The 14,088-nt window shown below is 30.2% G+C and overlaps 2 protein-coding genes across 3 annotated transcripts; both read right to left on the reverse strand.

Annotated features, from left to right (window-relative positions):
- Window positions 1-490: 490 nt before the first annotated feature.
- LOC105965016 (Vacuolar protein sorting 55 (VPS55) family protein) lies at window positions 491-2,625 on the reverse strand. 2 transcript variants are annotated; one of them, XM_012989526.2, is made up of 6 exons: window positions 2,508-2,625; window positions 1,658-1,748; window positions 1,314-1,365; window positions 1,155-1,194; window positions 966-1,050; window positions 491-867 (listed from the first exon to the last, which is right to left on the reverse strand). In XM_012989526.2, the coding sequence occupies exons 3-6, from the start codon at window positions 1,344-1,346 to the stop codon at window positions 684-686; spliced, it is 342 nt and encodes a 113-aa protein (XP_012844980.1). In that variant the 5' UTR covers window positions 1,347-1,365; window positions 1,658-1,748; window positions 2,508-2,625; the 3' UTR covers window positions 491-683. The 2 variants fall into 2 exon arrangements, with proteins under 2 accessions (XP_012844980.1, XP_088678609.1); XM_088822483.1 differs by lacking the exons at window positions 1,658-1,748; window positions 2,508-2,625 and adding an exon at window positions 1,496-1,597.
- Window positions 2,626-5,802: 3,177 nt separating this feature from the next.
- Window positions 5,803-7,601, reverse strand: LOC105964942 (uncharacterized). The gene is made up of 2 exons (XM_088822485.1): window positions 6,485-7,601; window positions 5,803-6,247 (listed from the first exon to the last, which is right to left on the reverse strand). Exons 1-2 carry the CDS (start codon window positions 6,987-6,989, stop codon window positions 6,198-6,200), a joined length of 555 nt encoding a protein of 184 aa, XP_088678611.1. The 5' UTR covers window positions 6,990-7,601; the 3' UTR covers window positions 5,803-6,197.
- Between the last annotated feature and the right edge of the window lie 6,487 nt (window positions 7,602-14,088).

The raw sequence follows: 14,088 nt of genomic DNA on the forward strand, positions 1-14,088 counted from the left end.
TGACTATGTTGAATTTGGCACCATAAAGGTGGAGGTCTAAGAAAAAATCATAGTTGAGGGGGTAGATGTAATTATCCAAACAAGAGAGGTGTTTTTGTAATTTGATCATACCTCAGGGGGTGTTTGTAATTTACCCTAATAGATTTGATTTTATGGATAAAGTTGTCTTTTCCACAAGGAGGGTGCTACTAAATTAAACTCGCACTTAATTGCAAGCTTCAACTTTAATAACAAATTTGAATAAATGCGAATCTTGTCAATTGAACATCTTACTTGCCCCTACTATTTAGTCGGTAAAACTTAATAGCTGTAACCGTAATTTTTTCATCTAAAATAGTACTAAGTTGCAATTTAGTTATCTAAGAGGGGTATAGATGAAATTTGCCCAAAAATAAAATATCGAAACTCATTAGAACACCTGCATCAGAACTAAACATGTACTCAATATCGTTCCGATAAACAAATTTCGCAGACACATTAACATGAAACCGAACAAACAAACGAAACTCACCTTTCTTGATCTGTAATTCAATGTTTTTAAAGTCTTTACACGCCGCCGATCAACAATTTTTATCTGTACATTTTTCAATCCTAACCATATTTTCGTGACAATCCTTTTTTTTTATTAATTTTTTTCCCGAGAAAGTTAGAAGCAAACGGCCCTTTCATGAGCTTTGATAAAGTTACCACTCGTCATCAAGAGTGGCACGATGAAAGCAAAGAACTGTGCAGATAAAAATGAAGAAAGAAGTGAATTCGATAAACAAAGCTCCGGTCCCAATTAATCCCGCGTGCCTTAAGATAATCGGAATCGCCATACTTCCTACAGCAGATGCCCCCGTTAAAAACTTAGCTGCATCTATCCACCTACAATTTAAAAAAAAAACCAAAAAAAAAAAAATTGAAGCTTTTTATTATGTAATTTAAATTGAATTTTCGTGAATCGAACACAATTAATTACTCACCCCCCGCCCTCTCGACTTGTAAGGAACTGAGTGGACCCCCCACCAAAAAACAGACAAGGCATCGGCACCAGAACATACATAAGAGCTGAGGCAAAAAAAATATAAAAATAAATTCTTTTTTGCCGATTTCAGAAATATATTGTGATGAGTGACGACTAATATCCAAACCGAACATACATTCACACGAACCTGATAACATTGGCCACCAGTTGCTGTATATTGCACATGCCTGCATTCAGAATTACATTAAAGGAATCGTATCTGCAATATTATTCGAGAACTACAATTTCCAGATATGATATAATCTATTTTTTTTCGGAACGGTCCGCTAATTCAATAAATACTTACCAGGATTTGGAGAAGGATGCTGGCTGAAAACATGAACGCAAGTCCCGCAAGACTGAACAGTTAATGCAAAAAAATATTAATTGTACAGAATACGACAGGAAGAAACTAAAACGTGTTGATTTTTGCAATTAATTTCTTCAGAAAATAGGATTAAATTCATGAAATCGACATTGTTTACTTACACTGAATTCCATCGAACAGACCAGTCGTACAATAGCGCAGCATCCAAAAAAAGAGTGCAAAATAAATTCCAAAAAAATCATTAAGGCGAATTAGTCTTTTGTATTCAAAAAAACAAATAAAGCAACAATTAACCGAAAAAAAGAAGGCATAGAAGAACGAACCTCCGATTGTCATCGCCATTTTTACAAGTACTTGAGAAAGAAAAAGATCGCAACTTTCGGTTGTTTAACTTCTCGAATTTACAGTTATTAGCTGATAAAAAGAATACCAAAAGAAATAAAGTGAGATAAGATCAGATTTCGACTCATTCAGAATATTCGACATTTTTATACTTATCGCTAAAATAGTTAGAAGACGCATTCACAACTTGCGATTCGATTTTACGTATTTCTCATTCCACATCAATATGTAGAGTGGGGGCAAAAGCTATGGTTAATAAATTCATGATTATTAATTACACTTCGTTGCTTATAGGCGATAAACACGGGAGAGTAAACGGAGATAAACAAGCAAACCAGTAAACGGAGAGAAGTATATTCGATTATTCAGATATTATTTTTCTGGGAAAATGAAATTAATATCAATTTACAGTCCCAAACCCTAAAATTTACGTGGGAAAACATATCGATAAGCCGAAACAATTCAGAAACACAATACCAAGGAAAAAAAATTCAAAGTATCTACCGAAAACTAATGATAAACGTGTTTTCAATTGAGCATTCCAGATTTTTCTACTGAATTGAAACAAGTTTATCTACTGAAAACTCATGATTGTTTATCACAAGGAATAATTCAAAAATCAATAATTAAAAACCCATAAATACGAAATTATGAAATTCTACAAACGCAAACCCTAAAAAATAAAAGAGAGAAAGAACAACCCCTGAAGAAGAAGAAATCCGTAAAAGAAAGATCTTTTTTTTTACTGTAAAACCCTCAATTATAAGGATCGAGCAAAATTAGGGGCTCCGGAAAAAAAAACACAAATTGGAGAAATTCAAAGTATCTTACTTGTGAAATAGAGAATTCTCTGTGCCGTAAGCGCTGCGGCGAAGAAGACGAAGAAGAATCGAAGAGGAAGAAGACGCTACTGAATTTTTCTAAGGATCGGGGATGAAAATTGAAGTCTGAATACTGTTCAGCAAAAGTCCTCTTTCGATGGGTATTGGGTTTTCTTTGGATTATTTTTGATTAAGCCCCTTAAATAATTAATATAGACACTTTACTCCCTCAAACCATGAAAATGTACATATTGCCCCTTCTAGCCAAAAAAGTGTAGGATAAATTAGGAACAACCACCTGGGGTATGCCTAAATTATGAAAATCTCCCTTTAGTTTGCGAAATTATAATTATCTACCGACTTATATCACTGTCTAACAATTTCCCCTTGCGGCGTCAACTCTAACGTACTTTTACCTTTATAACCTTCGGGTTGTAACTGTAAGATTTTAATTTATTGAGGGGTTAATTGTAATATAAGTTTTATGACGATTATATCATATTTACATTATCAGAGAAGAGACTAGAAATAATTGAAAATTTATTAATTCATTTCTTATTGTATTACTTATACACCAAGTAAATGAATGTAAGACATTTATCTTTCTACTATTTAATTTGTTTCATTCCTATATCTTATTCCATTCATTCATATTAATTATGCCTTTAAATATATTAAACTAAGTAAATTATTTTCTTTTCTTTTTTTTTTTTTTTTTTTTTCTGGACTCGTTAGAAAAGTCCAAATATTTGTTAAACCCATCATTTGTCACGCGCCAAAGGAGAAGGGAGGATGGACCCTTTCGAACAATCAAAAATAGAAATAGTTACGAAATTATGAGCAAGACTATTGCCACCACGTCTCTTAACAAAAGAAAAGGAGCAAATCGAAAATGAACGAGCTAAAATAAAGCATTCTTCCGAAATGGCTCCGAATGATTCGAGTGTTTGTTCTTTACTTTGCAAGGCGTCCATAATTGGTAAGTAGTTTCACCTTCCACAATGATAGAGTTCCAATTGTAGGGCTTGGGCAATTGTGAGTAGGGGTGGTAAACGAGTCGAACCGACTCGTTAGCTCAATGAGCCGGCTCGAAAAACGCTCGAACTCGGACTCGAGTTTTTCGAGCTCGGGCTTTCTGACGAGCCGAGCTCGAGCCAGTTTTTAGTTGTTAGTGAGCCCACAAGCCGGCTCACGAGCCTTATTTATTTTAATTTTTTTAATTTTTTTTATATATTTTTTTTTTAAATAATGTATAATAATATAAAATATTCTAGAAATAAATAAAATATATATATAATTACAATTTATTGTTTATTTTGTAATTTTTTCTAAAATAATTTTTAATAATAATAAATAATGATAAAATAATAATTAAAAATACTAAAAAAAAAAAAACAAATTGAGCTTGGCTCGAACTCAAGCTCGAGCTCGACAAAATGGCACGAGCTCGAGCTCGAGCCAGAAAAGAACAAACTCGAGCTCGAGCTCGAACCTGCCAAAAGAAGCGAGTTCGGCTCGTTCACACCCCTAATCGTGAGAGCTTGAAGAATTGCACGAGCTTCTCCGTCTACCGGTCAAACCCTACCCATTAGCTTTTTCACCTTCAACTAGATACATCGGCCAACACGAGCCTCTAAAGAAATATTGTAGTAATCTTGTCCCGGCAGGAAGACGGTGTCAACATTTACTTTGAGGATTTCCAATGGTGGAGGTCTCCAAACTTCTTAATTAAGGGGGTTTGAGGTGACAAAATTGAGCTTCCTTGTATGTTTGAAGGTATACAATGCACCAACCAATACTTTCTTCCACGCTAGTTAGTTTTTTTTTTTTTCTTTTTCTTGTGCCTTTTGTCTTTCTTTTCATTCGTTGTTTGAAGAAAAATAAGTGAAAGTTGAGTTTTGAATTGTAATGGACAATGAAGAGAAAATAGAAAGAAAAAACACACAAAAGAAAATGCTCTACATTTTAAACTTCTAAAATGGGGACGGATACGCTTTTGAAAACTACATGAAAACTTACTAGCATTTTGCGTTTTAATTTAGCGATTTTTCTACAATGACTAAATAAAATAAAAGTTACTTAATAACTTTATGTGTATCTATTTCAATGAAAAATTAAGGAAAAAAAAAAAAGAATTAGAGGTGAAATATATGTGGTCTCTAATGATTGTAAATGATATTCCAAGATAATGATCTCACTTTACATATTTGGCTGTGGTTATCAATCATACTCAAATGCACAACAATCTTTAGATTCCGGCTACAAATTTTGCACTAAAGCTGCAAACAGCCAATGAAACGTTGAAACACATGTGAGGGTGGGACCCACACTATTTCCAATCATTAATCAATTTCTTCCAACTTTTTATTATGGTGCAATTGCTAAACCAATCACTCCACCTATCATCATCAAGTGGGAACCATTTGTTCATTTAATACAACACATAAAAAATGGACACATCTCTCAAATCAAATGCCTATACAAAATAAGAGAAAATGCCTAACACAATTCATAATATCACGTTCGAATTCCCTTGGCAGTGGTCGTTAAGTCGAATTTGTTACACATGGTTAGTTTAGTATGATTTACGTCTTGCGTATAATTTGCAATTTATTATAAGATAGTGTAATTTATCCAGTGCACATATATAGTTGGCTGCAGGTTTCATTCATTGCGTAAAAAAGATTTGTTCATTGCGTAAAAAAGATTTGCAATAGATATAATTTTATTTTTTACAGGAAAACAAATTATTTTGATGAATTACTCGTGTTTGTAAAAATATTTGGAAATAGATTGTGATTCTTATTAATTTATCATAAGCTATTTTCTAATATTTGCAAATGCAATTGTTCCTTTTAGTTCATATATACATATATATATACTATATTGAAAGGCCAATAAAGAGAGAGAAACAAAGCCACTTTTTTCTTTGATCACTTTGTACTCACATGAAAGGCAAAAGGCCATATGCTCAATCATTTATGTCAATGCTAGCTACTACATATTTCTATATGTTTACTTTTGCAGCAACCATTTTCATTCTTTAAAAAAAACAAAAAAAATTAAAAATTGAAGATTATTCTCCTGCATTATAGTTATACTTCGTATATTTTATATTTATACGGGCGCAAGATTTTGTTTTTAATACAAAATTAAAGTTCTCTCGGTGCTCGAATATGATACACTACTCGAAAAATAACAAATCCCTGCATAAATCGCTCACTTTTTTCTTTTTAGAAATGATGGGGGGGCCATGACCCCCCCGCGGTACTATGCTGTCATCTTCTTCATCAAACGAAACACGATTGACAATAGTAGCAATACTAATACCATTATATACAGGCAAACGATCAAAACATGTTCGGAGGGACAAACATAACGTATTTACAGACGAGGGCTTCAAAGTATATATATATATATAAACATTATATACATTACTCGCAATGGCTGCATATTTACACTATAAACAAATCATCGATACTTGTCAATAAATAAATAAATAAAAACACATACCACGATGCATCTTCTAACAACGGTCAAAACCGATTAATGTTGTTACTTTTTTGGTCCCAATCTGCAAAGTTCGTCATTTTGCTCCGATTTCGTGCAATTTGTTTTTTCGGCGCTGTATATAGAATTCGGTGATTTTCGATCAAAGAATGGCAAATTGTGGTAGTGCAATTAGCACATAACGTAACTTTCAAAAGTTCTGGAGAGACGAAAGCCACTGCTCCATGTAGTTTGTTCCATCTGTCGAACAAACAATTCAATTTCGGTTAAACGTATAAAATAACTACTTTATTAAGGTTTCGTTTGGTTATCAAGATAGATTTAACCGAGATAAGATTACGCGAATTCCACGATAACCCAATTCAATACATCTCCCGATAAGCCAAATATCAAATATCACCACTTATCTTACTAACCAAAATCGAAAAATCAAAAAATCGAAAAAATGGGCAATTTGAGCAAATCATTAAATTTTACCAGCAAAAGAATCCACCGGAAGATTCCTAACACCGTTGAAGAATCGAACGCCACTAGTTCCCTCCTTCGCGTTCGCTTCTTGAGTGTCGTGCCTATAGCAAGGGACCAACACAGCGAAACTATCGTCCGCCACGTCATCGCTCTGGAAATCAGGGGCGTGCGGCTCCATCCACCCGATCGACCAATCAGAATCGTCCGACTCCGACCCCGATAAACACACACCGTCCGATGGGACCAAGACAACATCGTACTCCCTGTCTACGTTCTTGTTCTTGCCTCTCTCTTCCCTGCTTTTCCATTTCCTCTTCGCTTTTCTATTCGACGGCATTCTCGAATCAACCTCCTTCACCGAATAAAACTTCAGATTCTCGGATTCACCTCTCAACCCTAACCCCCAATCCCCCACCGAATTTATCGAATTTACTAAACCGCCATTCGAGACAACGGGCTCTTTCTCTTTCCCACCCAACCACAACCATGAGAATTTAGTGAAAGAAAGAGCCATTTTTTCCACTTCTTTCTTTTTTCAGACAGCACAATTTAACTGTAATAGATAATGTATCGATACAAATCGAAAGAATTCGGGAAAAATTAAATATATCGGAATTAAATTCAATCAAAACAAACACTACCCAACAGCAACTCACTACCAAATGCTTTCTTGCACAAAAAATTGAAGCAGATCAAAGAATTTCTAACAGGGTTTTACCAACATAATCATCTCAATAAATAGTATATCAAAAAAAATCAATTTCTATTTATTTTTTTATTTTTTCAAATAAAACCCTAATTTTAATTGCACCCCCATCTCATGATTCAGCCATCAAGACTGAAACTTTACGAGGTTTTCTGGTAAAATCGAACGGCGAAAGCGCCGGAAAATCCGCAAATGAAATCTGGGATTAAAGAAACAGACGAAAAAATGAGAACCCACAAAGGGAGAGAAGATTTTTTGGCTATATTTCGAAGAATTCCATGTTTTTTTTCTTTATAAAGAGTTACAAAGAACCCTTGTCTGACTTTCTCTCTCTTCTTTCTCTCTCTTGATAATGTCTCACACGCATGAACAATCAATCACAGTTTCTTCGAAATGAATTCAAAGAACGAACGATAAAGCGACTTATTATATTGTGCCAGCTTATTTTAGCTTAAATTGTCTTTTGGCTGCCCACAAGTTTTGTTATTTCGAATTAAGGCCTATTTGTTTGAATAATTATATATTCGCCCATAACCTTTTCTTTTTTCACACAAGTCAATTCATTATTTTCTTTTTTTCTTTTGTAAAAGAATATGATATTACAACGTGACTCGTCTGGAGGTGGAAATTGAAACGGAATTTTTGGGGCCATTTTTTTTTCTACAACATGTGGCCCAATTTTTTGCAAAATTAGGACACATTTCAAAGCTATTTCACAAATACCATAATGCGTCATTTATAATGACGCGTTTTAAAATGCTGACATGTGTAAGGTGAGATGTGGGCCATTTTGTATTTTTAATATAAAAAAATGAAGTAAAAATTTTTAAATCTGTGGGCCCCGCGGCTTAAAACAATTCGGATGGTTGGGTTGGGTGGGTGGGTGGGTGGGTTTTATAGAAGGGGTTGGTGGGCCCAGCCACATTTGTATATTAATTAATAGTTTATACTTATTTCCTTTGTTCGTATGTTGTTTTTCCCTTTTTTTCATTTTTAATTTATTTTGGATAACTAAGAAAAAAATAATTAAGTAAACAATTTTTTTTTTGTGTTAAGTAATTTTTGAATACGTAATTACAATTTTTATTTTATTTTAAGCCCTAATTTAGAATTTGATCATCTATTCTGAAATTCCAAAACATTTTGAAAACTTTTTCAATTTTGAAAAGAAAAAATAATAATATATGCTTTAAAATTTAAACCCTTATTCGAATTTCTGAAATTACAAAATAATTTAAAAAATCCGAAACAATATATTATTTTCGATTTTTTCACAAAATTCAAGAAGTTTTCGAAATTTTAAAGATATTTTTTTCTACTTAATAATAATAATAATAATAATAATAATAATAATAATAATAATAATAATAATAATAATAATAATAATAATAATAATAATAATAATAATAATAATAATAATAATAATAATAATAATAATAATAATAATAATAATAATAATAATAATAATAATAATAATAATAATAATAATAATAATAATAATAATAAAATTAATATAAAAATCTAAAAAGGTTGCTGGGACCCACCAACTCCTTCCCACAAAACCCCACCAACCACAAACCTACAATCCATCGGAAGTGTTTTAACCCGTGGGCCCACAGATTTAAAATTTTTTACTTCAATTTTTTATATTAAAAATACAAAATGGCCCACATCTGACCTTGACACATGTCAGCATTTTAAAACGCGTCATTATAAATGACGCATTATGGTATTTGTGAAATAGCTTTGAAATGTGTCCTAATTTTGCAAAAAATTGGTCCACATGTTGTAGAAAAAAAAATGGCCCGGAATTTTTGAATTCCGTGTGTTTTGATCTGAAAAGTTTCTGATTTTGGTTCGAATTTTTCTAAGGTGTGTTTTTTTACCGGATGGAATATATGTTTGTATATGAGATTTCAATTTTCGATCTCATCCTAATTTTAGAAAATAATTTTAAAAATACCTATTTATTTAGCAAAATTTACATTTATAGTAACAATATTATTATGTAATTTTTATATTATAGGTGAATACAAAATAGAATTTTATTAACTTTTGTTATTTTGATCCAAGAAAATTGATATAGGAACATTTTTTTTTATAATGTAATCCCTACAATATCAATATTTGATTCTTTCTTTAATGTAATTGGTTGCCTTTTTATTTTCCCACAAAAAAGAAAAAAATCTTTTTTTGCTCGAAAGTGTTAATTCCAATCCGATCAGCATTGATCTCGATTTCATTAGGTGATAGACTTCAATACAATTTTATACTGAACTTTAGTGATACACAAGCCATCTAGTAGATAAGATCTTTTTTGTGTTGATTTGACATGTAGTAAAAGAATGAGAAAGCAAATTGACATTTTCTTTTATGTGGAATAATGGGAAACATTGTTTAGTTATACCCATGGTTTTCTTCTTTGCTTTTTGTATGTGTTCTTGCTTGTAAAGCTCTTAGAAAAAAGGTGAGATTCTTTTTTATCTCACAATTTTATTTTTCTTTTAAGTGACAACATCAATTACATAAAATGAATGTTGATTGGATGAGATAAAATATTATTTTAGAGATGTAATTAATTAATTGATAGAATTTTTAAAATTTATTATATGTATAAGAAAAGTTCTTCAAAATCAAACTAGAATTTAAAAAGCAAATAAACCCAAACATTTTTGTAAGTTTATGAAAAATATTAAAGTAGCTTTATTTCTTTCACTTAAAAAATCTTAAATTTTCCTCCAAAAGTATATTTATTCTCTGACCTGTTCGATGTTCAACCTTATATATATGTTTTTCAAACTATGCAATTCAACAATGAATTACTAGGGATTAAAACCCTATCACCATCAATTGAGTATGCATAATTGCAAATAGACCCTCCTACTTATGAAATAATCCACAACTAACCATATAGATGTACTGGATAAACTTACACTCTCGTATAATAGCTTGCTAACCATACGAGAGATGTAAACCATACTAAACTAACCATGTGTCACAATGCCGAACTAGCAATCGTTGACAAGGAAATTCGAACTCAGGTCAATTAACATAAGTTAATTCACTTATTACAACTACTAGGTCGTTCCTTACGGGATTTCCGACCCTTGTATTTCAACCCAATAATAGTGTTTGGTTCATGTACATTGAATACTATTTAGTATAGGGATTAAGACAAGGAAAAGTTAAAGAAATAGATATACACGCATTTGTATTAAAGGAAAGAATATATATAGACTATAGTTTCTATTCATTCATACATCTTTGTTCTTTATTGATGATGACCAAAAAGAGACGTGTAATAAGTGAAAATGAACGAGTCGACTAAGAAAAAAAATTAAAATCATAGAAGTGTAAGAATTCAAAGTTAAAAAATATACCAAAAAAAAAAAAGAAAAAGAAAAAGAAAATTAGAACATGCACATGCATTAATAAATGTCATTAAAAAAATTCGAATTAAAATTCAATAATTCGGTATGTACCGACTGCCATTTATTTATTACTTTAATTTATATATTATTTTATAACAATAAATACAAAAATCGAATTAAAATTATTTACATAACTATTTTAATAAAATTTTCTGTGATTATCTACTCGAACCCTATATTTTGGTTCGGTAAATGATACGAGAATTTTTGGGTACCGAATTTTTGGTCCGCTTACTTGAAATTTTGGTATCGAATGAACACTTAAATTTAAAATTGTGACCTCACAAAATCTGCTATTGATTACAGGAAAAAGGCTATATATAAAATAAAATAAAATTGTGGAGCAATTCAACACAAAGAAATTAATAAATAAATAAAGAAACGACAAATCTCGTAAGATGCAATTGAACAAAGTACAAGCAACCACACCTTAATTACAATTTATGATAGTTATTACTTAGAAAGTATGATTAATTAATTAAATAAGATTCGAGCTATTAATCGAATTTAGATATTAAAAAATGTGGCCAACTAAGGGCATGTGAATTTGAATATTAAAAAAAATGCCTAACTAAGGGCATGTGATGTCTAAGTTAACCTGTCATATTGGATTATTTTAGTGTTAAATTGAATAACAAAATAATTATCAATGTTTAAATTTTAATATTTTAGTAAACGCTACTAATATTAATCAAGGAAAAAATAGGTATGATTTATTAATATGTAAAGGATAAAAGATTGCTATGATTTCAAAATTTACATGGAGAATGAATAAGGAGAAAGCCGTTCATTCTCGAAGCTTAATAGTGCAGAATTCGAATACTAAGAAGGTGTTTGACTAAACTTATAAGTTTTTAAAAAGAGCTTATAAAATGTTTTAGAGTTTATAATAAGCTCTTCCATCTTCCAATGTGTTTGGTAAAAAAATAATAACAAATCTTAAAAATTAAAAAAAATAAGCTGTTGGAGAGAAACAATTTAGCTTAATTATATATTATGATCTAAAAAATTGTCTAAAATTACATCAACATAGAGTGTCAAATAGTAAATTAAAAGCAAAAGGCTAATAAATGTATTTTCTTCCTTTTCTGATGCATGTTCATCAACCCAACAAATGACTATATGAAATGAATTTTAAACATAATAATGACTTGTAAAATATCAAAATGAATTCTAAATATTTAAACAATTTTGTAAGAATTCATTTAATTAAGGGCTCGTCTATTTGTCAAGATAAGATTAGCTAAAATAAAATAAAATAATCTCATGAAACCAAATTATTTTATCGGATCACGGGATGTCTAACAAAAAACCTTTCTGAAAGGCAAGATAAAACAATATAGGCCATGATAACATAATATTTGCGAGGCGACCTGACATGCAAGTTGTTTAGGATAACACATCGAACAAAATCCAATTATTTAGTTAATCATGACTAATCTTCTCAACCAAACAAGACCTAAATATATTAATTATTATCGTTTCAAAATTCTTAATTACATATACTTCAACATAAATGAAGCATAAAAGAGATATTTCTTTGATAATAAAAATTGAAATAAATATAAATGAAAGAATATAAATGATTACTATTGCATGAAGGGACATGTTTTGTGACAACTAATATGAAGCACATGTTAGCCAGATTTATTCAATATTCAGACAAGAAAATAGTGTGATTGACAAGAGTCCAACTTGCCATATACCACAAAATAACATGTGCTTATGATTTTGACTTAACAAATATTGTCCCATTTTCACTACGAATATATGGTTGGAGTTATGATTTTTATTTTTATATTTTGTAACATAGTCGTTAAAAAAAATGAAAATACACTCATGATAAAAATAATAAGATTTAATTCTACTTTGCACTCTTGAAATATAATTGTTTGGTATTTCGTGCAATCACCCTCGAAACACTATAAATTATTTATAATGCACCACGAATTAATTTTTAAAGCTTACAAAGATAATTTAATATTTTTAGCGGCATTTTTTAGGTAGGCAAAGGCCAAATTATTTTTTTATATTCATTAATTCTTTTGAAACTACAAAGTGCAAAAAAAAAAAAAAAAATTCTCATCAATATATTAAAAAAAATCACAAAAAAATATTGTACAAAAAACATGAAGAATAAAAATCCTTCAGTTATTTGATATCAAGTCATTTGAAATTATATTTTCTTTCAAAACCTCTAAAAATTGAAATTAGTTCAGTTAAGTTTTAAATAGTCAATTTAGAGTGTATTGATAATGAATTGTTGTGTTTCAAGGGTGTAAAGTGATATTAACTCTATTTCACGGATGTAAAATTAGATTAAGCCAAATAATAACTATTTAGTATTTACAACATTTACATGAGATGTCTTTCACAATTTATGCACACGACTTACATGAGATATGTTTCACAATCAGTCCTAATAATTATTTTTGTCGTTTCAGATAAGATCCAATCACAATATATATTGTACAATAGATGGCTTATAAAAGGGGTGACAATTAAATTTTTCAATTTTGCGAATTTCGACCCAAAATTTATAACTTTGGAGAAATATTTTTCATCCGGATTCTAAAAAAAATATCATTCTATATAGAATCGGAATTGACATCGAAATCTACGAGATTACAATTTCCATTCCGATTTTAAATTTTAAAAACAATTTCAATTTTTTTTCCTTTCAAATATCACACTTTTAATATCATTATTATTATGCGTTACGTACTTTAGGTTAATATTAATCCGAAAAATTCCGATAGTGGAAAAATAAATCGATTTTGATTACCAAAATTCTGTATTCCAATTTTAAAGAATAATACGAAAAGTGGGACTTTATAATCATTGTATGTGCAATTTGCTCAGGGCTTAAAAAATTGGCCCAAATAAGAATGGGCTTTGAAGTCCAGCTTGCATAAAGCTTTGAAATATTCATATAAATAAATGGAGTTTCATTCAATTGCATATATATATATATATATATATATATATATCAAATATTCATTGTAGACATACATTTTAATCAAACAATTAGAATATAATATAATATAATAAAATGGTATAAAATAAGTGATATTGAAAGTAGTGGACAAATTAGTCCACACGTTTTAACTTTCGTAAAAACTTAAATTAGATCATGGGTTAAGCGGTTAGTAATAATAGATGAGATTAAATTTTGAGCGGATCAGCCGATATTTAATATAAATCGGATTCCATTAATTTTTTGACACGTGACATTTTTAAATCTTAACTCTTAATAAATCACGCTGATTATAAATAGGGTTAGACGGATTACCGGTTTTGCTGGTTTTTTTTTTTTTTCTTTTCAATTATTAGAATCCTAATTATATTTTTATTTAAATTATCCACGTGTCAATCATCCTTATGACATCCGATTTTTCTATTAAAACAGGCCAATCAGTCTAAATTTGCTCCCTTTCATGTGTATCATTGTAATGATATAGTAGTGTTTATATAAA

The sequence above is a fragment of the Erythranthe guttata genome, chromosome 8, assembly GCF_056151865.1.
Source record: "Erythranthe guttata isolate IM_541 chromosome 8, IM_541, whole genome shotgun sequence".
In the NCBI taxonomy this organism is placed as follows: Eukaryota; Viridiplantae; Streptophyta; class Magnoliopsida; order Lamiales; family Phrymaceae; genus Erythranthe; species Erythranthe guttata.

Bases quoted from the DNA above. Each gene is read 5' to 3' on its own strand.
- LOC105964942 (XM_088822485.1), bottom strand. From the start codon at position 6,989: ATGGCTCTTTCTTTCACTAAATTCTCATGGTTGTGGTTGGGTGGGAAA. The intron at 6,248-6,484 runs GTAAAATTTAAT...TTTGTTCGACAG, and splicing joins TCCGGTGGATTCTTTTGCTG to ATGGAACAAACTACATGGAG.
- LOC105965016 (XM_012989526.2), bottom strand. From the start codon at position 1,346: ATGTTTTCAGCCAGCATCCTTCTCCAAATCCTG. The intron at 1,195-1,313 runs GTAAGTATTTAT...TTCTGAATGCAG, and splicing joins GCATCCTTCTCCAAATCCTG to GCATGTGCAATATACAGCAA. The intron at 868-965 runs GTGAGTAATTAA...TTTAAATTGTAG, and splicing joins ACAAGTCGAGAGGGCGGGGG to GTGGATAGATGCAGCTAAGT.